General features: G+C 41.7%; 1 protein-coding gene across 1 annotated transcript in view; it reads right to left on the bottom strand.

The window, feature by feature from the left end:
* The window catches only part of LOC114697683 (amyloid beta precursor protein), a 228,935-nt gene that overhangs the window by 133,737 nt on the left and 67,976 nt on the right, over nucleotides 1-27,222 (bottom strand). The window contains 1 exon segment of the mRNA XM_028875973.2: nucleotides 14,377-14,506. Coding sequence (XP_028731806.1) covers nucleotides 14,377-14,506 — 130 coding nt within the window.

Raw genomic sequence — 27,222 nt, 5'->3', positions numbered from 1 at the left:
ACTGAAATCTTTCAGACTTATTCAAGTGACTAGAGTTCAGCCTCACTAACATTCCACACACAAACACACACACACTCATTTGTGAATACATAAATGGTGGGAAGAGTATTGAAGAGAAGCAGGATAACTGTATCTTAACGATACAGGTTTGGAGATAATAAAACAATTCATTTTTTTAAATTTGAATTATTAATTTTCAAAATTTAATGACTGAAAATGGTTAACAAATTGGCAGTTTTAAAAAGCTTCACATGGGTACTGCAATTCTGATTCTTTTATTGGAGCATTCTTGAATGACTGACAGAGCAAAGGAAGATGGAAGCCAGATCTCCACAGTGGGGTGAGAGCTTACAGGACATAGAACGGCCCAGTTGGTAGTTGAGTAGATTCGGATCAACAGGGTGAACTCAGACAGAGGCTAAGAGCTACAGAGAGCTACACAAACACCTACAAGAGTATATAATACAAGAGGGATGAGGGGCAAGTAGATTTCTTTGCTCTATCAACAACAAAGCAGACATTTTGGCAGCAATGAGCACAGAGAGGCTAGGTATTGGATTTTTATATTATTCTCCAATAAAAGGAAGTAGGGCTCTGGAGAGATGGTTGATTCTAAGAGTTGGGCAGAACACAAACAGCATCTTGTCATAATCACAAAGTTTTTAAAGGTAGGGTATATTAAATGAGTACAGGAGCCAACTCCCAATAGCTAAAGTTGGGAGGACTTGAGCATACATACATAATATAAAAATTATATGTGAAATACAGAGAGAGAGAGAGAGAGAGAGAGAGAGAGAGAGAGAGAGAGATTCACACCACACACACCTGTGGGACAAGATTACATACCAACACATAATATCCATAAGCCTAACTGATGAGACAATGGGAAAAAGACTCTCCTATGCAGAAGAATTCCAAATAATACACATATAAGTTCTATCACAGGGAAAGTATGGCATAATTCTCCATCATAATTGTAAGCTGTGTGTAATGACTTTCGTTAATAGGGTAGTAAAGTACTCAAAGGGGGAAGGAACAATCCTGTCAGTGAATCCTGACATACTACCTCAGCCAGGTGGCTGGGCTCTACATCAGAAGTGATGTACCATGAAGTATGCCCTTTTATGATGTGTGTGGTGGTGGTGGTGGTGGTGGGGTTCTTTATTTCTGTGATCTTCCAGCTAGGCAAAGTAAGAGGAAATTCCAGAGTAAAGACATCCTCCAAATTATAGTTGGCCAAACTGTCAAGGTTATAGAGAGTTAGCTAAGAGGACCTAAGGAAGCTGATGTGTCAACAGAAAATGCTTTCCTCGATGGAATCCTAGGGCAATAAAAGAACACGGGGCAAAAGCTAATCAAATGTAAACAAAGTGTGGGTTTCAGTTAATAGTAACACATCAAAACTGAGAAAAGCCAAATATGAAAAAGTTCAAAGCCATTTGCAACCTCATCAATATTATAATCTTCAAAAAGCATACATGGAATTACTATGCCTAGAAAGAGTGGCGCTACAATGGATTCTTCTGATATCTAACTTACAGAACTTGGCTAGAAATTTTCTTGCCAAAATAATTTGTATGTATGTATGTATGTAGCATGTGTTATTTCAACTCTTTTAAAAGATTCCGGGAATTTAAGAAAATTCCATATTTGTGAACAATCAAAGATGTTCTTTGCTGTTCTTTGGGATTAAAGGTATGTGCCACCACGCCCGGCTTTACTTCTTATATGCCTTATACACATGGCCTACCAATAATTTTATACAACATACTTTTCAGTATCTTTCAGTAACCTCCAGCTGTCCTTGAATGCTCAACCCTCCTGTCTCAGAGGGCTGGGTTTACAGATGACACCATGCTGACCCTTCTGCAATACCTTTCATAATTTTGTGCATGAAACAATTATTCACAGTGTGGGATTTTCCATTTATGGCAAAGCAGTGGCAATTAAGAAGTTTCCAATTATGAAGCTTTCTGTAATTCAGACTTTATGATAAGAATGCTTAATCTGTAATAACGGTGACACTATAAAAAAATGTTTGGCCAGACAAGTTCAAAGAGGAATGAGAATAAAAACTGAAAGCTAGCATAATCTGATGCAGTCTTAAGTGAATACTCAATATCACTGAGCACCACTAAATGCCAAGCTGCCCTGAAGCTAGGTCCCTAGAGGATACAAGAAATGAGGTATACAGCATGCAGTACTGCATTAAGAGTTTATGCAGCCTGGTCCACAGAAATATAAAGCAGGCCACATAGGTAGTTTCAGCCACATTTTAAAAAGCAATATATACTTTCCATAATATACAAACACACATACATACATATATATATATACATATATATATATTAAACTGACTTTTATAACATACTTTATTTATCCTATATTGTCTTTTCAATGCGAAATCATTGCAAAAGTTATTATTGAAGCATGCTGTATTTTCCCATCCCTCCACTCTTCTACACATGGTGTACCTTTATGCTTGCAAACCTGTCTGGACTACCTATGTTTCAATGTGGTGTAGCCAAGTGTGGCTGACTGCCAGTAGTGAGCACAACAGACTCTGCATCACGTTTTAGAGACCAGGAATTTCTTTTGAGGCCCAATGAGTTAAATGAGGACAGATAGAGGTTATGGGAGAACATGAAAAGCCCAAGACTCAGGTCAGCAGAGAAACAGGAGGCTGGATCAGAATACACTGATACTGCACAGTTTAATTCACTAGGAGCATCCTGTACACTTTAGGCACTGAGAGGTACGCCTCCAGGATTCCTTTTGTTACTGTCCTAAGCTGTACTTATCAGCCAACTGCTCTTCTTCCCCACGCACTTTCTACAGTTCTGCTGTTACACTTTGTATTTGTGGCTATGTGACTAATTCAGATGTGGAAACTGAAGGACCGTGTCCTTCAGGCCTCGGCCTCCTTAGGTTAAATTCAGTCTGGTTTCCTAGGAGCTGAAGAGCAGACACAGCGGGGACACGCTCCTCCTAAACTATGCTGTTTCTCGAAAACACGAATATCTTCACTGGTTGTTTTCTCCTAACACTCTCCTTCCTTCTACCTCATTAAAAAAAAATGCCAAAACCACATAGATTTTTTTAAAAAGATGTAATTTAATTAGAGTTATATGTGGAGCTTTAAAAACCAAAAACCAAAAACCCCAAACACCCTCCCCCCCCAAAAAAAAAACCCACATAATTACAAAATGCCAACCAGGCTGAGATACAGGGAGGCAAGACAACCACCAGTCATTAGCAAATCCTTAAATCACAACAGGAAGTAAATGTACACAGCATGCTCTTCCATATGCCATATTCAGAAACCCCTGTGTGAGGCAGGCTATAATCAAGAGCAAAAGAGGCTCTTTGAAGGGGGTTGCTGCTGCTGGAGATCTGGCCCGCCACTCTCCAGACCCTGCCTTATTCTTTCCAACCCTGTCCACCTGGCTCAGGGCCTGCACACTGCAATCAGCAACTGTTTCTTCAAGGTCAACAACAAACACTTTGGTCTCAGCCCTCAGGTTCCCTGACCACCCAATCACAGTCTTCTCTACCTGCCTCCCCAAATTCAGACAGCACTCTGTTTTCTATCTTAAGCTTTCTTTCTATCCCACTCCCCCATCTTTTTAATAGTTCTGATTGTATAAAGTTCTGTCTTCTGCTCTGTGTTCATCTTCCATTATCACTCAGATATACTGCCCATGCTTAAGGATTCAACAACCTTCTCTACTCTTCCAAGGCTGACCTTCCATTTGACATTTCTAGTCAATGCTAGACTCGTCTACATGTAGGTCATTGCTTTTCTGAACTGTACTAGAATCCGGTTGTCCAACCAATGCGTCAAGTCTCATGACTGTACACAAAGAACAATGGCCCATTTCTCATCGGGTCAGTATCTTATGAGGAGAAAGAAGAGAATGAAAAGAAAACGTCACAGCACTTAACAAAAGTCAGCTACGAAGAAACGAGGGCACCCCACTTGAAACTGGCACGGCTTTTAACTGGGCACAGTTAGCTTTCAGAGCTCTGTTGAAGCGCAGAAAGGAGAATCAGGATTCACCATCATACCAGCAACACACCTAGCGATGTGCAACACAGCAGCTAATAGAATTAAAAATACAGCAGGTTAGCATGATTCCTCAAGCTCTTTGAGAAAAATATCGTTCAGAAATTACCCATATTCCTTCCGAGATCTCTTCAGAGGGGATACACCCCCAGATAAATGTTACTTTCTGTTACTGTACCACTCTGGTCTTTCAAAGTGCCACTCAGACTTGCAAACAAAAGGTTAGTTTCATTATTGCAAATCAATTTTCTGGAGCCGATCCTCAGAGAGCTGAAATCATTGAATTTCTAGACTTCTACGAAGGAAGGTTTGGGCGAGAAACAATGATATTAAGGTTTCAAAAGGTAGATCCCTAGCTGTGCTTTAGCAGCAAATCCCCCTGCAGGCTTCCGATCCACTTCTCTACTGCAGTGTCTTATGATGATGAGTTAGATGCCTACACCTGCTGATGCCAATCGGATCCAAGCAGGACGGGAATCTCTGCTAAGAGAACATAGAGCCAGCAGTTCAGCTTTTCAGCTGATAAAGAATGACTTTTAAGAAGAAAGAGGATATAGACTATTACAATATAACTAGAACTTCTCTCTCCCCAAAGGCCCCACTGATATCTATAGTGAATTAAAGGAATGTGGGTAATTTGAGACTTTTGCTCGGCTTTGTACTCAGTACCCTAACTAAGAAAATCTCTGTCACATAGCAACGTGAGAACGAGGCCCCTCTTCAACCTAATAATCTTTTATCACCACAGCTTCAATCAAAGATATAAACAGATAAGAGACTCTGGCTCCTTTTGCCACTTTCTGCCTGATTGAATTTGATAATGAAAATGTCTGTTCCTTTCAGAGCGAGCAAAAGTGTCATTCAGTTTTTACTCACCAGGCAGAGAATGAATGCGTTTGTTTGGACGTAAAATCATTTGAATATGCAAAATCATTTAAATATGCATCACTACAAGCTGCGGCACATTGATGGATGCAGTAGTTTAAGATTCTCTTCAGCAGTAAAGTGAGGCATCAGTGAAGGTGTATTCATGCTTGAAACATCTTCAGACTCCATCCATCCCTCCCTTTGCACATGGTCAGTCACGCCTTCCTTTCCAGGCTGGGTACTCATCCAGAAAGCAGGGGAACTGGGCCAAAGCCCATTCCATTACCCCGAAGTCTTCCAGGTCAACAATCCAAAGTCACATGAAAAGACTAACTTTGGTTTACCTCTCCAGGGAGCAGATATTTTGAAGAGCAAGCATTCTGGGCAAGCAGAAACGGAGCCTTTCAATGTACTTAAATCATTTCTCAAAGTAAGAAGACACGCACAGGCAGAGAGTCTGAAGAATTGAAATCTCTAATTTTATATCAAACATTTAGAAAGGCCCTATGTTTGATTATGATTATAACTAAAGGGGGTACCCCCTTTCAAATAGTATGATTTCTGCCTTTCCATTAACATGATCATGGTAGTTAAAATGCACATTCCAAGAAAGTTGTCCTTAGGATCCAAGCTGTTTTATTCCAGAACTCTTGTGGTTTTGGAAACATGCTGAGGGAAACTAAGAAGAGCCAGCAGAATCTTCTAAGAAAAGTGTGACTGAGGTAGACCTTCCAATAGCATTCACATTAGCCTGCTCTAGCAGCTAGCTCTGGGACCTAAGCTTACAGCAGTGTCATGGTCCTTAAGGTCACTCACCAGGAAGGAAAAGGAAGCCAAAGGTCACTTCCTCCTCTTGACCTGACTCATGTCACATGACAGTCTACACCATTTCAGCTGGGGATTATAATCAAACTAGTTAGCTATCTCCCAGTCATAGCTCTTTAGTTTTAGGGCAGGAGGGATGGCTACTTACACAGATCCCTGGAAACCTGTCCTTTACAGGCATCACACAGTAGTAGCCCATCTCTCTGAGAAAGCAGAGCTGAGGTTTGAAAAGCCGAGTGAGTACAAAAGACATCTTTGATAACAAGTTCCATGTCAACAGAACATTCAACTATAACAATAAATAATAGGTCATATGTGTGTTTTCCTGAATTTCAAGCAGTTGCCATTCTTGACTCATTAGGCAACTCTATTGGCACTCCTACAGTGGGCAGCCTTCGGTATTTTTCATGCAGATAGATGATTTAACTCTCCTCTTCCCAGCTAGGACTCCTAAACTTGTGTTTATTTAGAGTGTGTGTGTGTGTGTGTGTTGTGTGTGTGTGTGTGTGTGTGTGTGGTCAGGCAAGTGCATATCACTACACACGTGGAGGTCACAGGGTAACACTCAAGGGTCAGTTCTCCAAAATCTGGGGATAGAGCTCAGCTTTCCCAGCCTATGCACAGGTACCTCTACCCACTGAGCCATATCATTGGTCCCTAGTTTTTAGTATAACCCTAAGTTCTCCTCACAGAATAACATAATTCCAAAATAGAGATGACACCTGTATTTTAAAAAGATACTTTGCAGCAAATCTTATATTTAAACTGAATTATCCAAAACGTTTTTAGAATTCAAAATTTAAGAATGTGCTTAATTACACAGCACCACTTTAAAATATATATTAAAAATCAGTACATGAATGCTTGCTAGGTATTGGCAGCAGGGCTCCTAGTTCATATAGATCTAGTAAGTTCTTATGCAAGGAACCAAGAAGCCAGGAGGCTTTGATAAAGGAAAAGAACATGGGTAGGGGGGTGTACATGCACAAACATCTCTCTCTCTCTCTCTCTCTCTCTCTCTCTCTCTCGCTCTCTCTCTCTCATACACACATTTTTCAGAGGGCTGAGAATAACTCTTCTCTTTTGCCTGTGACAGATTTTAATTATCCCAAATGGTATTCAGCAATAAATTAACTGGTAAAAATAGCATACTGATTAAGCATGATGTTTAGTCTAAGAATTTCAAATTTATTAGTGCTGTTTTGCTTGAAAGTGCGGGAGGTTGAACTCAGGATGTCACTCAGGCAGGCAAGTAGTCGACCTCTGAGCTATATTATCCACTACTCACCATTTACTCATAAGGAACTGGGATATACCTTTCGTGAAATGTCCATATAAGCTAATGAACCAGTACTCCAGAGGTCACACAGAATCTGAGAGTCTTCCTGGAGAAGAAATCTGGCCTTGGACATAATAACGCACGACAGCCTCAGGGAAAGCATGAATGCAATTTCCTGGCAAGCTTGTGCGCTGTGTAAAATGAGCAACCAGGACTAAGTACTGTAGAAAAACACCAGTGTTTAGGATTTCTGAAGTGGACACAAAACATGAGCCTGAGATGGAAAACAGGGAATGAACAGCAAGGTAAGGACACAGGAAGAAGGCTACAGTCCACAGAATTTGATAGCACCCGGCAGACAAGGGAGAGAAATGTGCTCAGAGCTGATGTCACAGATAGCTGGGGCTGAGGAGATGATAACGCCTGGCTGGGGAGGGATCGTGGGACTTCTCACCACCACATCCAAGGCAGAACTGTGAAGGACAGAACAAGGATGCTCAAGACATACAGGGAGCAGCACACTGAGGTGAGTCAGGGCCAAGGGTTCTCTGAAGAACAAAGAAAACACGAGAAGCCTAGACATTACCGATAGAGGAAATCACATAGTCAGATGGGCAAAGGTCTTTACAAAGACAAAGGTAAGCTATAACACTAGAGGACATCTTGAAGAAAATACAACCATGCATAGGCACTCATTGATTTAGACTGAGAAGTCTAAAATCTTACTATCAGAGCGATGGTAGTTGATGAAAACCAAGCTCCAGTCATTCAACTGGCAAAATATATGGGGACTTCCTGACATGCTGACTATAATCATGCTAATATTAACTTTGCTCTCTGTGTTGATCAGTACAGGATGGCATAAGGTAAGTGACGCTTGCTGTCACCTTAGGAAGCGTTTGGCAGGACAAGTTCCCGCTCTGTGTCATCTGCCCTCCAGGAGACTCCTTTTCCCTTTCCCTCCTTCCCCCAGTATTCACTCCAACCTTCAATTCATTCTTTCCACACGTCCTGACAAGTAGTAACTAAGTGCTATGACATGTTCCAAGCTCTAGGGGGTTTTCAGTGAGCGAACAAAAGACCCCAAAACTGAAGCGCTTACATTTCACACAGAAACCAATTATCTCCAAATGCAAAAGCATTGTAAGAAAGCATTGTTAATCTTCTGTCCCATGAAGTATTTATTCCTAATATAGCCCTACAATTATTCTTTTTCCCTAAGCAGACTCTCAAGCTCACTGACATAATACGTTCCTGACATGATGATACCCTCTTAGCTGTTTGCTATTGGAAGGTGAAACATTTCCTTTAGCTGTGTAGCCACTGGTGCGGCTCCTGTAGACAAGACCTTATCCATGCTCTTGTTAAGCGACCCTAATGAGACCGACTAAGCCCCCAGAGGAAGGAGATATATGCAAGCAGAGCGGGGCTGGGTGAGAAGAGAAACAGGATCAGCAGGAGGACAAAGGAACAAGTGATGGTGACTTGGGTAAGAAGACCTGCTTTAGTGAATTCTCCACTGTGGGAGATGATACCACTCTTACGCTACTGTCTTGCCTTCTCACCAACATCACCGGCATAGCCTTGTCTGAGACCAGCATCAAGATAGACAGTGATGTCCGCTTCTTCATTATCTCCCCAAGGAGAGAAGAACTAAAGCGGTAGTGGAATGCTTGAGAGATGGAGCCTGGAGGGGAGGTTATTGCAACATCCCTATCCTCCCCGAGCATCCCCACCCCGCCCCGCCCCGTTTCCTCCTCTTCCATTACATCTTTATTTCTGGCCATGAGGTGGTTTTGCTCTACCATGTAATCCCATCACCATAGGTTACCTCACCACAGGCCCAGAACAATGGAGCCAAACAACTAAGCACTGAGGGACACCGAGAGCCTTCTCCTTGGAAACTGACAGGAAGCTGACCCACAATGCAGCTGACCAAACTGTTCACACTGTGCATTTAATAAACTGTGCATTTAATAAAAATCACTTTCTGTTGGTTTTTTCAATGTTTTGTGCTTCTTTCGTGAGAACTAATATGAGCCCGCACTTTAAAATCTGCCTCATTTTCTCTGCTCTCATCAGTACTCTAACTTCCCCAAACTCTGTGAGAGGATCCTAAAGGCACAGGAGGCCAGGCTGGGAGGACACAACAGGCAGTCCATCAGTGTCATCTCTTCCCCAAGAGCCCCCGCGTCTGGGCCGTCCCCCGCTCTTCCACAATCTGCACTTGCTGCTCTCCAGACTGCTGCAACAGCTGTTGCTTAGGGACTTTCTTTCTCCACTAGTGATCAAAGCCAAAGCTGCAGACTCACTGACAGGGGAAGATAATTGGAGGAAGGGACAGGGAGAAGAGGGCCCCTTGGGACACACCACCAAGAAGAGGTGAAATTCATCAAGGGGGAATGTAAGAAAACAGAACACTTAATGAGCTACTTGGTGATGACCATGACAAAAAGGGGACAGAATTTATCCCCATTCTGCAGAAAAATACTGAGAGCTTTCTGTGTCCGGCACCTATATTTGAACTTTAGCATTCCTACCCCTCCACCCTCCACCCCCAAGACAATGTCTCACTTTGCAACCCTAGCTGTGCTGGAACTCATTGTGTAGAGCAGGTTGGCCTAGACCTCACAGAGATCTGCCTGCCTCTGCCTCCTGAGTGCTGGGGTTAAAGACATGAGTACACCAACATGCTTGGCCACAGCACCCACTGATACTGTTATTAAAATGCCTTTTAACATAGGTATTAGACTCACTGTTATTGCCATGTCATTTCTTATATTCTCAATACTATTTTTGGATTATTATTTTAAAAGCCTACAATACCACCTCCCTGCCCTAGCCAACAATATTTATTTATCAGTCAAGTAATAATATCTGTGTTAATTCAATTTCAGTAGTCTGATAGAAATCTTACCTTTAAAATAAGTAAAAGGTTGGGCTGGAAAGATGGCTCAGCCATTAAAGGCTAGGCTCACAACCAAAATAAGTGAAAGGTTGTGTTTTAATGAGTACTCCATAGATTTATTATTAGGGCATGCAGTACCTAATTCATCATCTTTACAAAAACTGAAAATTGTGAAGTTCATGAAGTCTCTGGATTCCCACATTTGGATTTCTGGGAATTTACAGGATCCTTAAGCTCTAAAACAAATGTCCTTTCATCCTCTTGCCTACTTTCACACTTTGGTGATATTTATTTAATATTCTTAAATATTTTACCATTAGCAGATGTGTTTAAAAACAACAATAACAACAACAAGAACCTGTTCAACAGAAGAAGTTCAACAGACTTACTACAGTACCATTATCTGTCAGTTAACCAAATAGATATTTCTTAACCTAAAGAAGACTGAGGTGGTTATAGTTCATTTAGAAAAGCAGCCACCTAGAAAGCAAGGTAGATTTGTCCTAAAATTATTAAATTTCAAAATTTAAAATGATAAAATTCAAAATTCAGAAAATCAAAACTCTTAATTTCTCATTCTGAATAAGGTCATTCCACCTACACATTTAGGATATCTTCCTTAGTAACAAAGGCATATTGACATGTTGCATACTAATTCCTCAACTTCTAATTCCTCTTCTAGATTATGCTACTAATGGCACTTTGGCCCTGTAAAATCAACAATGGTTTTTCTTAGGCAACATGTTGTGCCATTGCTAGCCAACTTCAATAGTGGATCCAATATACCATGAAGAGAGAAGTCATTCAAAGTCATGGAAAGTGTTTGAAAGCAAAAACAAAACAAAAAAAACAAAACCACCCTACCCCCTGAGTGATGATAAATGATGTGCTTTCAATTCCACATATGGTATGTGATAAAGTGTTTATATGATCAAGTCACATCCTACACTCTGGTTCTGGAAGTATCAAAAATAAAAAGGGAATTGAGAAAGCCAGCATGCTCCCAAGGGAGGCCATCCATGGGAGAAAAGTGCCAAAGGCAACACGATACATTTCCCCATCCCACAAGCAAAGATACTGCAGAGCACGTATCCAAGGCAAACACAGAGTGTAGAGAGAACTCAGCTAGCGCCATGTTGGGTCCTTCGTCGGAGGAGACAGAGATCAGGAGGCTGCGTACCAGGAAGGACAGGCATTTTTCACAAGATTTGTTTTGAATGTTTTGAATTTCAATACAGCAATGCCTAAGACAATCTTGCTCGTTCCTTTAGGTCATATCTTTGTGGGAATTAACTTTAGTAAATCTCTCCTTTGAGTAAAGTATATATTTGGATACAGCTGGAGTTTCAGAGAGTTTTTGGACACAGTTGGAGGTTTCAGAGAGTTCTCAGATTAAGGTTAAACAATAATTCTTTGTTTCAGGAGCAAGTTATAAAGAAAAAGGCCACTGATTACCTCTGTCATTATCAGCAGACTTTAGCACTCTGATTTATTCTATACCAAAGGTCACCATTGCCAACTTTATCAACATAACATCTATTATGGAATTTTAATAGTGGTTCTAATACAGTTTTTTTTTAAAATAAATCACAAGGAATACTGACAATGAATCAAGAAATGGTGGGCTCTGGTCATGATTTGAATACACTGTGGCTGTGTGACTTATATCGAGAAATCTAACCTCTCTGGCGATTGACATTTATACCCATGAAGGAAGACCTCACAGTATAACAGTTCCAGTGGGTGTCCTGTGAAATTACTAAGGACACAACACTAAGATGAAGGAGAGATCAGGAAGTCAAGGGAAAAGGAAGGAAAGGCTTGGAGAAATTAAGGTTAAAAAAGTTACAATATTCATGCAAACAATATGTACATAAGTTATGTACGGTCTTCAATTCTTTTTCTCAAAGTTGAAAACATACCACGCATACACATTAGCAATATTTTAGAATATCTAGAAAATTTGCCACTCACTGCCTAAGAAAAAGACAATGTCATATCTCTTCATTCTAATCTAAGCCCACTGGCAAAGCAAGAAACAGGTATGCTTCGCCTGTCAACTGACAGTCTATTTTAGGTCCAACGGGAAAAGACTGGGGATTTATAAGATGAGAAACACAATAAAGATTCAAACAGGCCAGAGGCCTGCTGGGAATAGCTAATGATTAGCTAGTCTATTAGCAGTCAGGAACAGTTAGTGTCAGTGTGCTCATAGCGTATCAGATGCTGAACCAGACCTGGGGAATTTCCTAAACATGTCACAAGCGGCCTGCCTCCTTGAATTATGTACTTCAACTTCAAAGGAGCTCAGACTCTATTCAAAAGATAAAAGAGAAATCTGGACCTGGCTGATGACAGAGGCAACAGGGAATTCAATCGTCCTCATTTTTTCAGTGTCTCTGGGACAATTTTGAGTCACTTCTCCATTTTCCCTTTCCCCTGTCCGACCTGTATGTCTCCGTAAACCTCAGCAAGTGAAATGGTTTTGTAATAGCTAGAGGTAAGAGCTGAGGGACAGGTCATTGCCATTACTAACACACTGTCTGCTAGATGAAACGAGCATTCAAAGACAAATTAGTGAGACTGTTCCCCTCAATGATATAACAAGGTTTATCACAGTGTGGTTCTTGTGTATTCACAGTATAAAAACCTGGCTTCTTGCTAAAGCTCTATAGTAGGAGGTCTGGATTTAGTATCCGAACATTATTCCCTTTATATTCTCTTATTAAACCTTAACTTCTCAACCATACAGTAAAGAGCTAAAGGCCTTGAGGCATTAAAGAAATGAGGAAGAGTAAGAAAATGCACAGACCATCAAATGGCTTAGAATTTGGTTCAACATTGTCTTCATCACATACTCATTAAATATGAAATGCCTGTGTTGTCTGTTGATTTCTCAAATTACATGCACAAATAAACAGAAATCAGCACGTTCTTTATTATATACATGGGGGGTGCATTTGAGTGCAAGTGCCGTTGAAGGCTAGAAGAGGGGGTCTGATCTCCTGGAGCTGGGGCTGCAAGCGATTGTGCGTCACCTGACTTGGGTTCTAGAAGCTGATTTCAGGTTCTTCAGAAGAGCAGCTAGAACTCTTAACGGCAGAGCCATCCCACCATTCCTGGGTATGCTCTTATGGAATCCACTGCTAAACAAATACTACGCCAGTCTCCGGAGTCTCTAGGGATCTTTATTTGCAAAGTTCAGTCTGGACCCTTGCTGCTAAAGTGTTGGGGCTCAAAACCCACTGTCTTGTACCCAGGAAGGGAGCAAGGACGTTCTAACAAAGATTCCTTTCAGACTTTGTAAGAAGTCATCAATATTTGTCTATATTTTCCCTTATTTACAACCTTCTTATTCATCAATAACAATGGGAAACATTTATGGAATTCATAAAAATCAAATGGGGCTACTGATGCCAGGCTTGTTCACATGAAAGGCCAGCTAGGAAGAGCAGTGAGATTGAGAACGGACTTCAGGTGGCTCTTCCAAACGACAAAGATGACTCAGTTTTTAAGATAAAAATGAAAGTAACATTTGGAGTCAGTAAAAGAGTTGAAGCCTTTGTGATCACACCGTTTCTTCCAGTTTGACATGAGTAAGTAGAAAACAAAACAATCAAACACACTTCCTGACCACTCATGACTTCAGGAGGAAGGGGGTGCTCTGGGAAAGGGCTTTGTAAGGAATTAGCGAGAGGCTGGAACTTCCCATTATAGTCTTTCTTCTGTGAAATCCTGGGAAGAAATATACATGGCCTGCCATTTGTAAACCTGGACAGTACAAATGGGAACCACTTGCAAGACTCTGGGGCTCGACCACCAGACATTTTTTCACTCAGTAGATGCAGGACTGGCCCTGGGACTTACAACTTTCATGAACACCCTGACGAAAGCTATTCTGAGGCACAGAGCTAAGAAATGCTGTTTTTGTATTAAAGGAACATGGGGCAGTGCCTTCAATATCCAAAGCACAGAAAAAAAAACAGAATTTTGGTACTCACGAGGGAGCGGATCTTTCTTGTATTGTGGTCACTAAAATCCCAAGTCTCATAGAAACTGACAGAGCATTTACCTATAACCTACATAGAACCTCTTATATTCTTTAAATCACCTCTCCCAGGCTTAGGATACACATTAGTGCTGTAATGCTTGCCTAATATATACCACAATAAATAATAAAAGTAACAAATTAACCTTTCCTTACTAATAATATCTAATGCAATATAAATCATACATAAACACAGATTCAGGACTGCTTGATTATTCTCCACCCATGTTTGGATGAATCTGCAGATGTGAAATGCACAGATTCGGAGCCAGCAATATGGTGGTGGCCCACGTGCTCAAAGGGTAGCATATGCATCTGACCTAATGAGAGCATCCTGCCACCAGCACCGGCGGTGGGGCTGGCTTGCCGGCTGGCTGGCTCACCTAAGCAGCGGTAGGGAATCACGATGTGGGTGTGGGTCTTGCACTGCTTGCGGCCCCTCTTGCACCAGTTCTGGATGGTCACTGGCTGGTTGGCTTCCACCACGTTTGTGATCTGCAGCTCAGGGTAGACCTAGGGAGCACAGGAGAAGAGGAAACCGTCACTCGTGGCAAAGCCTGACAAGGGCACAAACCTGATTAAAAACTAAACCTCCCCTGCCATTCAAAGGCCCCGTTATCCCTTGAGAGCCAAGCTGCTAAAAGAGCATCAGTACAAGGGAAAAGGCCTGACTGGCAGTGCCTAGGGCCTTGCATTGGACTGCCCATGCAGACAGTGTCCAGGGAGAGATAAAGTAGAATCAGACTCTTGAAAGCATGCAGTCATTCTCTACGCAAAATAAACAGACCATTGAAGACCCTGGCTTAGAGCTTTCTAAAGGACCACTGCAACTGATACACTTTCGGATATCATCTTAACTTAAATTCAACCCATTCTATGTGGCAAATATTTTATACACAGAGCACGGCATATAGCTAGTTTCCATACAAAAATTAGTTTCTGTCCTCAAAGTAGTTTACATAAAAATATTTTATTTAAAAAAAAAGTCTTCAAGAGGGCCATTTAAAGTCCGGCATTCATGAATTCTCCTTCTTCAGTAATAAACCACTTATCTTGTTCTGTGATGACTGCTCTTCGTAAATCACGCTGTTCGCTGAGCACTTGGAATGAAATGTCAAACTCAATCAACTAAAATGTATTTGCGAAATATCAAACCACTTCCGTGAAATAATGGGTGGAGATTTGAAAGAAAAATAGTAACATGGAATGTGTCTCTAAAGTGAGCAGTTTTGCAGCATAAATAACAATAGAAATAGATGACTAAAGAAAGGCATTAAGGAAGCAGATGGCTCTTACTGGAGGATATGAATCCAGGAGGGGAAGGTGAGAATGTGAAGGGAATTATACCCAGTCAGAAGATTGTAAGACAATGGAATTTCAAACCGGAAATGAGCTAAAGGGTTTGGTGCAGAGACACATTGGAGAAACTGAGCCAGGAAGAACCAGTGCTTGGGAGAGTTTGAGAATTAAAATGAAGACTCCGAGAAAAGTCTTAATTATTGGTAACTGCAACGAATAGACACACGGCCATTAGAGGGAGTAGAAGGTTAAAAGGGAAGACGATGTCACTGAAGGAATGAGAATCACGGGTTTGAGAAAACATGGATTCCTCAAAATCACCTACAACTTATGAAAAAATTGTAGTGGATGACAGAAAGCCAGGAGCAGAAGACTTCAGAGACTGAGGGTGTGTGCCAAGGGACTAGTGGGGTTCAGGGACCACTTCATCCATAGAGGAAACTGGTGGTCTAGGCTGAAAGCAGGAGAGCGTGTAGATAGGGTTAAGGGTATACCAGGATGAGTGGCTTGGAAGTTGAATGCAGAAGGATACATCCCCAGCTTGTGGGTACAATGCTGAGGATTGGCGAAGGGAACCCAGGTTCCTCAGCAAGATGATCATATCCACCTGTGAGTTATGGATACGGAGTACCTTGTTTATTAATGTCAGAGTGACTCTGACTTTATTTAAAATGTTGACTCTTGCCGGGTGGTGGCGGCGCACGCCTTTAATCCCAGCACTCGGGAGGCAGAGCCAGGCGGATCTCTGTGAGTTCGAGGCCAGCCTGGGCTACCAAATGAGCTACAGGAAAGGCGCAAAGCTACACAGAGAAACCCTGTCTCGAAAAACAAAAACAAAACAAAACAAAAAAAATGTTGACTCTTGTTCGTTGTGGGGTTTTTTGTTTGTTTGATTGGTTGGGATTTTTTTGTTTGTTTGTTTTTTTGTTTTTTGCATTGACTTCTATACTCTCAAAATACTATAAGACAGTTGGGCGGTGGTAAGCACACAACTTTAATTCCAGTACTCAGGAGGCAGAGGCAGGTGAATTTCTGAGTTTGAGGCCAGCCTGGTCTACAGAGTAAGCTCCAGGACAGCCAGGGCTGTTACACAGAGACACCCTACCTTAAAAACAAACAAAAAACAAACAAACAAAAAAACATTATAAAACAATATTGCTTATGTCTTGGTTACCTCACTTTAGTCCCCATGCAAAAAAACCAACAACTCGAAGCATGGTAAAAACGGATAAATAATTTAAAAACTACATTCTAGACAGGAAAATATTATTTAGTGCCTCCCCATGGGCTCTCTAGCTATGAAAACACACAGAAGAAACTTAAATGCCTATCATTAAGTCACAGAAGCCAGTCTATAAAGGTTACATACTGTTAGGGTTTCCATCACATGACAATGTATAAAAGGCACCTCTAGGGGGGCAGCAAAAGGATCAGGGCTTGGGTAAAGCACTTGTAACACACACATGAGGATCTGAGTCGAATCCCCAGTACCCAGGTGTGTGGAAGCACATGTATGTAATTGGGGAGTTGGGGGACAGCCAGATCCTCAGGACTCCCCGACCAGCTGACCTTGCCTAATCTGTGAGTCCCCAAGGCATCAAGAGACTCTGTCTCATAAAACAAGGTGACAGGCTGGAGAGATGGCTGAGGGTTAGAGCAGTTGTTCTTGCAGAGGAACTGGGTTTGACTACTAGCACCCACAGAGTGGCTAGCAACCATCCTTAACTCTGGTTTCATGGGATCCAACACCCTCTTGGGACCTCTGTGTGCAAAACACACACACACACACACACACACACACACACACACACACACACATACATACACACACACACAGAGACAGTGCATATAAATATAGACAAAACATTCTTACATCTAAAATCAAATAAATAAATCTTGCAAAAGTAAAAAAGGAGATGACTCAAAGAACAGACAGAAACTCAGGTTGGTCTTCACACTTGCACATAACCCTGTACACACATATGTACCTGACACATATCACTTGCACTCAATATCACATACACACACAGAAGACAAGGGCTCTTCAGGTTTTAGGAGAGGCAAAAGAGTTAACGAAACAATGAAATGACTGCCATTTCCATCTGTCCAAACCCAAAGACGGTACAACACCAGGAGCGAGCACTAATACAAGCTACAGCATGTGGGTGACAATGACATGTCCTGCAGGTTCACGACTTGCCGCAGCTGTACCACTCTGGTGTGAGGTGTGTAGATGATGGTGGGAATCCTGAGCATCTCTCTGCCTTCCTTTCTGTTTTGCTGTTAAATATATAACTTCTCTGAAAAAACCGTGTACTTAGAAAATAAAAAATAAGGCATTCATCAGAGTAACTGTGTGGACTGAATTCAGTGGTGGAGGTTATATGGGGAGAACACCCACACAAAGTATGTAAGTCAGGACCCATGAGATGGCTCAGGGGATACAGGCACCTGCTGGCCTGAGCTCAATCTTTCACACACACACACACACACACACACACACACACACACACACACACACGGTGGCACCTGTGTACCCCACGCACATCCACACTCATGCACAAACAGTATCAAATAAAAATGCAATAAGAAAATTTCATTTGGAAGTCAGACCCCTGCGCTGGGTTAAAAAGGTTTCTCAAACACAGCCTGCAGTTTGGCTGCAAAGGGCACAGCTATCTTTCCTTTGTCTTATTTTGTGCTTAAGTATCTTTAACACTTCAGTACATGCATTTCAAGGCGTACACAACGCTCTCCCTGAAAATGCCACTAAAATGTAAAAGCCCCGTAGCTTTATTCTATATAATGAATGGCAAGTAGCTTTGTGTACAGAAATATAATTCTCCCACCTTTTCTTATGAGACCACAAATGAACAGCACTCATGAGTCATAAACTCAATGGCATGAGAGTTCGCCCTGGGGGACACGACTTTCTGTGCAGTAAAGTGTGAGTTACTGCATTTTTCGAAAGGATTCCAGCTGGCGCTTCAGAAATGCTACCCCACCGTGAAGCTTCTTAATGTCCGTTTTCTGTAAATCCCTCTAACAGACGACAGTCACACCACATTTCCTTCTTTTCCATTTAAACCAACAAATTATGTTTACAAACTGACGGGCGGGAGAAGGGACCTTCCAGCTTCCATTGCTCACAGACCGTCATCAGACAGATTCCTAGGATAATACCTGGTGCCGCAGGCCAGTAAATAATTCAACTCCCAGTGTCTAACCAGGAAGACTTGCAGACTGACAAACTAAAACAGTGAACGTGTGGCTCTCCCTTGAGATTACCAGAGCTTCAAATGGTGATCAGCCAGCCCGTGGATTTCCAGTTCCATCCACAAAATCAAGGAGACACGTGTAACTCTCCAGGCTTCTCCATTTCCCTCCATCTTACTAATGGCAGTGCTCATATGCAGGAAGATGTGGAGATCATAAAATCTGAACCTCATAAAGACCACGCAGTTTGTCTGTTTCCTTAATTAATAAGATGGCCACAGTAACGTCAACCTGACTCAGTCACTTTTACTCAAGGAGGAAGAATTATTAATTTGGAGTTGCCTAAGAGAAAAAATATTTTGCTGGTCTAAAGACCAGGAAGTTTATTTAAAAGGATAAAGACTATATATAAAAAAAATAAAGCAATAGATTTCCTTTTAAAGTACTGAACGGCAAATCACATTGACGATTGTATAAAGGAACAAAGCCCAACAAAGCAAACCAGACACACACACACACACACACACACACACACAATGAAACACTTATATTTTTAAAAACTACCAAAAAAATCTGAATGTTTAAGTATCTCCAGTAGAAGTCTATAGAGACAATAATGCATTTTTATGATTATGTATGAGATCATAGTCTCAGTCAAGAATTAAAAATTAAATGGTGCACACGGTGGTGCATGCCTTCCATCTCAGCACTTGGAAGGGTCTCTGTGAGTTTGAGGCTAGTGAGTTCCAGGGCAACCAGGGATAAGAAGTAGGACTTTGTCTCAAAAAAAAAAAAAAAAAGAAAAGAAAATGAAATTAAATGAATTGCAATACATAAATGACCTTGTAACAATAACTTCCTAACTTTTCACCAATATTTAATCACAAGGAAGAGCTCAATATTTAATATTTTCTTGTGGCACAGTAAATTTTAATAAAGGAAGTAAAGATGCCATGTGTCTTGTATGTGTGTGTGTGTGTATTATGTGTGCATATGCAGTCCTGTATGTGAATGCTGACACATGCGACACATGCTCGCTGTGCCACATGTGTAGAGGTCGGAGAATAACTTTGGGTGTCAGTCCTCAATTTCCAAATATTTTGTGTAAAATACTCATGTACTTTACAAGCAAAATATGCGTTGTTAGTGGGACAACGGTCACTAATGATGTTCTTCTACCAGAATGGTAGTACAAAAGACATGAATAAATCCTTAGTCTCAGTCCTTTCTTTTCTACAATATTTTCTGTGTAAAGTTGCTTTCTTGATTAAAATAAGGGGACTTTGTGTGTGTGTGTGTGTGTGTGTATGTGTGTGTAAAGATGTCTCAGCAGTTAAGAGCATTTGTATCTTTCAGGAGACCCAGGTTCAGTTCCCAGTATCAACACAGTAGCTGGAAACCAACTATAGCTCCAGTTTGGGGCATCCAATGCTTTCTTCTGATGTGAAGTCACTGAATATAAGTGGTGTACATACCTACATGCAGACCAAACATCCAAACACATAAAATAAAATTTTTAAACATTTAAATACAAGTCTTTGAAAGACCACATTTGTCTAAAGAAAGGCCAAAGCTAGGCCTGTGTCAGCTACTTGAACAAGCAACTATGCCCAGTTCCTACTGGTCCTAAGCTACAGAGCAGTCACTGTATGAATACACTGTGTTTCAAGTACATTCTCACATACAATCCCATTCACCATGCCACCAACGTCCTCCAGCCCTCCCCGGTCTGACACAATGTGATTGTGCTTCAGTAATCATCACGGTGTGCCTGGTGGTGTACACTCACTGGAACTGCCTCCCGGCTCTCCAGACACTTTCCTAAAGGGCAGGAACACGATTCTTCACGGCGCAGTCACCCTATGATGTTCGCATTCTCTATCACTGACTTTAAAGCTTTCTTTCAAGAGGCTGCACACCAGTCCTCTCATGGTGGAGGGCATTTGGCCTCCACAGCTCCGTCTCCATAGCTACCTGGTGCCAGACCAAAGCAAGATGTAACTGCATCCTCTCTCTCAAGAGTTCTGAATATACATACAGGCTCCCTGAATATACATACAGGGTGATGCGGATACTTGGTTGGGCGTTAGGATAAGCCCGAGCAAAGCATGCGAAGGCGAGTCTAGGCATCTGGATGATGCTGTTGATCCAGGAAGGAAAACAGGAGGAGGTGCAGAGAGAAAAAAGCTGCCACAGAGTGAGGCAATCGGAGGAGCTGAGCCTCTAAGCCTCTGAAACTCAAAGCAAGGGCATTCAGATTCGAAGAAATGCCGCTTTTCAATATCCCTCTTTCAAATCTAATAAAAACTAGCTTCATGTTCCTTATAGTTGAACAGAAACTAAAGAAATGGTCCAGTCCACTTGTTTGCTGGTTCCGCAGAAGCCCTTCCTTGAATCCTTCTGTTTCCACAATCAGACCACTTCATCCCATGATTGCTATCACTCCAGTGCCTGACAACTGACTGCGTGGACACCTATCCTGCTGGAATATATGCTCCTTGAAGGCAGGAGCCATGGGCTGCAGTTTGAGTCCCGATCCCCCCTACACACACACACACACACACACACACACACACACACACACACCACACACTATGCCAGCACAGTAAATGTCTGACAAAATATTTAACATTATTTTTGGTTAAGGTCTGTTTCACTACGGAAACATTCTATATGTATTAAAAGCTCCCACTGGACATCACACACCTATCTCCTAAGCACACTACAATAAACAGTTACTGGATTGTAAGCTTTTTGAGAAAAATAACCCCCAATATTGTTGTTCTTCTTTTTTTGTTTTTGTTTTTGTTTTGTTTTGTTTTTTCAAGACAGGGTTTCTCTGTGTCGTTTTGGTGCCTGTACTGATCTTGCTCTGTGGACCAGGCTGGCCTTGAACTCACAGAGATCTGCCTCCCGAGTACTGGGATTAAAGGCCAATATTGTTCTTCTAAACAGAGGTAGTAGGTAATACTTCTAAATGAATCTTGGGTCAAAATAGACTAACACGGGCAATACATGGCTGAAGACAGAGTGTTGGAAGAATTTAAAAGTCAGGGCTTAAGGGGGAAAAGAAAGGCTCATTTACCTGGCCATAAAATTGTATCATATCTTTAGAGGCTAAAGTATCAGTACATGAAATTATTGTTTTTAATGAAAAAAGGAAAAAAATTCCAAATACCAAAAGTCAGAAAATTGATCATGTAGAAAGCATCTTGGGTTCATATTAAAAGATGATATTGGTTGATGGACAGTGGTGGCACACACCTTTAACCCCAGCCAGCACTCGGGAGGCAGAGGCAGGCGGATCTCTGAGTTTGATGCCAGCCTGGTCTACAGAGCAAGTTCAAGAACAGGCAGGGCTACACAGAGAAAACCTGCCTCAAGAAAAAAAAAACAAGTCTCAGGGGGAAAAAAAAAATGATACCGGTGGTCCATGTTTTTGTTCACGGCAATAATATCTTAAAGGACATTTCTATTTTTTTAAGATGTTAGGAAGTATGTAGCGCTTTAAGTATGCACATCCCAAGCCTGCATGTAACCTGTGATGCTTTCAGGACGTTTCTGTTTACAGGTCAGTAAATGGCATTAGCAACCGCATCCATGGTGACTTGCAGAACTAATGTAGTCCCTGCCTTTGAACTGTATCTCATTTACATGAAACCAAAGCCTGCTGGGAAAAAAAACTACAGAGGTGGCCTGATCACGAGATACTTCTGCTGTTTGAAAGGAACCAACTCAACTTTTGAAAGAACATATTCGAGAAGGAAAAAACGAAAGTGTATGATAACAGAGGGTTTCCCAAATGCCAGACATCACTGCAAACACTTCCAGGGCAGTACAAGTGTCACCCGGTCCTCAGGAGTCATTGCTTCACTTCACAGAGGAGGAAACTGGGGCATTAACAACTACTGTCGGTGCCTTTTCTAAGCACTCAGAGACCATATTAACAGCACGCTTTCAGCTTTATAAACTTTCGGTGTGTAGGCCGAGACGGGTGTGTGGAAGAGAATACATTCTTGTTTCCAGATTTAAATGACACACTTTAAAGTTGCTGAAACCTGATGAAAAATTGCATCTTAAATTGTTTTCGACATCAGTTCTGCTAATGAGAGGGGACACAGACAACAGAACATCTAATTCAGTTGAGAAAGAGAAATGGAAGCCGAAAAGCCGTCTTTGCTTGCGGCTTAATGAGGTGCTGAGAGGCAACAGGCAGCTGATGAAACATTTCTGCAATGTCAGGGAGGGGAGCCGGCCTGTGTTTTCACAAGGATACCTTACATGAGGCAGGAGGCAAAATGCTGCGGGGCGAGAGTGTGATTCCCCACCATTTGGCCCAATTCTGCTTCTGGCACTGCATATTAATATGTTGTTATATTCGCACATTCACACTTGGTGCTGGAAAATGTGAGGGAACCTTGTTTGGCTGACATGTTACTGCATCTCGAAAGTGCTCAAAGTAAAAGCAAATAGGGGACGCCGAACATGTAAGGCAGGACACAAAACTAGATGTGTACACACGTTGCCTAGGTCATATATGAATTTTCTCTGTTAGTTTTTACTGTCAACTTGACAACAACCAAGAGTCGCTAGGGAGGAGGGAGACCCAGTGGAGGGAGTACCCAGATCTGACTGGCCTATGGTCATGTCTGTGGGGAATTGTCTTGACTGTTGATTGATGTGGGTGGTGCAACCCTTGGGCAACAGGTTCTGGTTGTGTAAGAAAGTTGACTGAGCACCAGCCAAGGGGAGCAAGCCAGTAAGCAGTGATGTTCCAGGGGTTTCTGCTTCAGATCCTATGGGAGTTCCTGCCTTGACTTCCCTCAGTAATGGAGTGTGACCTGGAAGTGTAATATGAAATAAACCCTTTCTTCCCATAGTTGGATTTGCTCAGTGTTTTATCACAATGACAGAAGACCAACAAAAACATACACTCTCATTTTAATTTTTATTTTACAATATTTAAACTGACTTCACCTCTTTTATCCCTAAGTCCCAAGCAATCCTTGAATCTCAACAAACCACTAATGAATAACATATACCCTTACTCACATACAGAAATTATGATCCATCTATTCAAAATCTGCTCCACTTAATAGGAATTCTTAGACCTTCTAACTACCAAATCTACAGTGATCATGTGCTTACGATTTGGGGTCAGTTTTGAGCTTCCAAAGCTGGAAGAACAAAACAAGTACACTCCGGTCATAGCTAGCTTAGGCTGCCAACTTCAAATGAATGTAGGAACTCGAGGAGAGGGGACTTCCATTAACACTGTGCCTTCATCGCACTGGCTGTGGGCATGTCTGTGGGGCATTTTCTTCATTGTTCATTGATACAGGAGGACCCTGGGCACTGTGGGCAGTACCATCCCTGGGCAGGTGGGCCTGGGCTGGAACAAGCTAGCCAGTAATCTATGTTCCTGTCTCTAGATTCCTGCCTTGGTTTCCCTTGGTGATGATGGAGTGTGACCTCTAAACTGAAATAAACCCTTTGCTCCCCAAGTTGCTTTGGGTCATGCTGTTTATCACAGCGACATAAAGCCAACAGGACAACCTGGAAAGATAGATAGTTAGGTTGACAAGAATGACAAGAACAATCTGTTTAATCTTTCAACAGTTTTGTTTCATATTACTGAAGAATGACAAGGAAAGGAGAAATAGCCCTTCCTGGGAATCTCATGTTTGGTTACATACTAAATCTTAGAGTGGGAAGTTAGGGAAAGGAAATAGCTGTGTTAAACCCACATATCAAGGTTTTCTTTTCTTTCTTGTTGTTGTTTTGTTTTGTCTTGTTTTGGTTTGGTTTAGTTTGGTTTGGTTTTTTGAGACAGGGTTTCTCTGAGTAGCCCAGGCTGGCCTCGAACTCTGCCTCCCTGGTGCTGGGATTAAAGACGTGCACCACCACACCCAGCTCAAGCTTTTTTCTTTTGGTCCCCCGGGGGTGTACTTTGTCCCGCAGCAGCCTTGTTAATTACAGATTAAAGCAACCGCTCATTTTGAGGAACAAGGTTAAGGGAATCACAGACATGGTTAGCGGTGGAAAAGAACTTACTTAGGAACACAAGAGCATGTGCCCATAATCTAATAGTAGAGGAGATAAACAAAGTCAATCGCATCCATCTAACTGCCCACACTTGAAACTTTTTTCCCCGTCCTCAGCAGCCTCCAGAGGCTGGTTCCATGTGGATGCTCTCCCAGAGCGAACAGCACCTTCAGGAAGCCCTGTCTAGCTGGAACTCTGCATGCTGAGGACCAGATGGAGGCAGGGTAAGATGCAGGCTGTATATAATTTCTCATGTAACTTATATCAACTGGCTTTTATACCATCTGGCTGCCTCAGCTATGGAGTAAGGACACACTCTTGAGACAGGACAGGCACTATTCCTGGTTTGCCCTGAATCACATAACTCGTGGACCGTATCTCGGGACCACGGACAGAATGTGGAGAACGGATGATCTCTCACATCCATTTTCCCACCTCTGTTTATGAGTTGAATTCTCTTCCCAGTCAGGCTACCAGTGGAAACACACTATTAAAATGTCCCACCAGGAAGTACTCATCCTAACACATCCCATGGCTTCCGTTCGCCAGAGATTTAGATCTCGTGTCTCCACATCTACCATCAAGGCCCTCTGTGCTACATCCCATGGTCTCCATTTTCTAGATTTCATTCTCAACTTGATGTAACCATGTGTATTTGCACTCCTTGTCAGGCAGGAAAGGCAATACTTGACACGAAATCCTATTCTTGGTGACCTTTGGTGGCCTGAATTAAATATGAAGACATAAAGTCTAGAGATGTAGAACTGAAGCACTCTGTCTCTTTTCCTTCTCACACCCTGACACCTTTGGTGTGAATGAAACAATGTTTTTCACAAATCTCATTTCACCGTAAAGGAGTGCACTGAAACCTAACAAGTCTCATTTCTTTTTGTTCTTACGCTTTAATGTTTTGCAAGGGGATATCACTCCCAAGCTTTGATCTACACACACATGTAGAAATGTAAAAAACATTATCTTTAATGTTTTTTACATTTCTACATGTGTGTGTCGATTGTACATGGCACTCTGACTCATAAGGGGTTCTCACACACTTTTACACATTACAGTGAGGTATCCCTTCCTTCCCCTCCCCTCTCCTCGACCCTACACCACCCTTCAGTTCTCTTTTTTCCCTAGACACTTTACTTCTACCGTCATGTTATACAGACAGACATGATTGCACGTATCTGTGTAATGCGTAGGAGCCACAGATAGAAAACACATAATATCTGTTTCTCTGAGACTTTATATCTAGACATTTCTTCAGCCAAATATCTCTAATAGCTCATTAGAGCAAATGGCTGTTTTTATGTAGTTAAACTAATTGTAAGCAATTTATGAATTTACAGTCAAGTTGTTGGTTCTGTTGTCTGTTGTGTTGTTTTTTGCTTGTTTTTCCATAACATCAGCACTCTTTGCTTCTGATATGGACCAGAGAAAAGGCTATTTCCCCCCTACCTAAGAGTCACAGAAGGTAATAAATAGCTGCATGTCTACTATGATCATTTATTGTTGCAGCCTAGCTGAACATTGAAAGCTACACTGTGTTTTCCTCTCTACTGCCACAGGTCTATCACTTCTTTGTTGGGTAAATAAAATGAGGGGGCTGCATGGCCCCATAGTCCAAATCTAAAACTTTGTTACAGAAAGAAAGAAATGGTTCATCAGAAGGGAACCACAGGTGCCACTGTTGGGAAGGCTCCCTTAGGATAGAAAAGGATGCCTCTGCCCACCCCACTCCAGTCTCATGCCAACAAAAGCCATCTATATAAGCATTACCAAATGATGCTTCAGGTTGCCAGATCAAAAGCTTTGTGAATCACGGCCTCTAGAAATGTCGCTCTCAGCAGCACCCTGGGTCTCTAGTGCCTGTGCCTACAGGAGGCATAATGGGTCCTGGTTGAAGTGCGACAGTAATACCACACCCTGGGCAACTTAAACAATGGAAATGTATTTTGTCACAGTTCTGGAAGGTGACAAGACCAAGGTACCATGCATGCTAGTGAGGACTTTTTTCTATTTTCTTGCTGCATTCTCATAGTCATGAGATCTGTCTCTCCAGTGTTTCTTTCTCTGAGGATAGGGCATCAGTACCACCCAGAGGATTCTACCCTCCTGACACCATCAACACCATCATCTCTGAATGGCCCAATCTCCAAACCCTATCCAAAAAAGTTGGCCTAAACTATGTATGAACCACGATAACACAGAACCTTTTAGTTGGTTAACAATATTCAATACATATTTTATAAGGAATGAAGCAAAAATCTACATGGAATTAATAAAAAGCATAACTGAAAATGAAGGAGGACCATGTACTTCAACAATGAGTAGAAGAACTACTATGACTAGGAAACAGAAGGGAATATTATAGGTACCAAACATTTGAAAGGCTGGATAAACACTTGGCTAAAACAAGCATGCAAATTAGACCATGCTTTCAAAACTATTTTCTCAATCAAACTTCATAAGGTCTTAGATATAACTAGGAATAGATGTAAAGTATTCAGTTATTACTGTTTCTCCTGAGTCTTGTCCTTCACTAAGGATAGCACCAAAGAAACCAAAGGGACAAAAAAATGCCACTATTAATGATTTCCAAAGCAAATCAATGGCAGGGAATATAAGTCAAGAGGATTGGGAGAGAACAAAGGACACAGACTAGCTAA

Source organism: Peromyscus leucopus, chromosome 12 (assembly GCF_004664715.2).
Source record: "Peromyscus leucopus breed LL Stock chromosome 12, UCI_PerLeu_2.1, whole genome shotgun sequence".
NCBI classification, from domain to species: domain Eukaryota; kingdom Metazoa; phylum Chordata; class Mammalia; order Rodentia; family Cricetidae; genus Peromyscus; species Peromyscus leucopus.
Note: the sequence above shows the minus strand (reverse complement) of the source record. Positions and strands in the feature narration are given on the sequence as shown.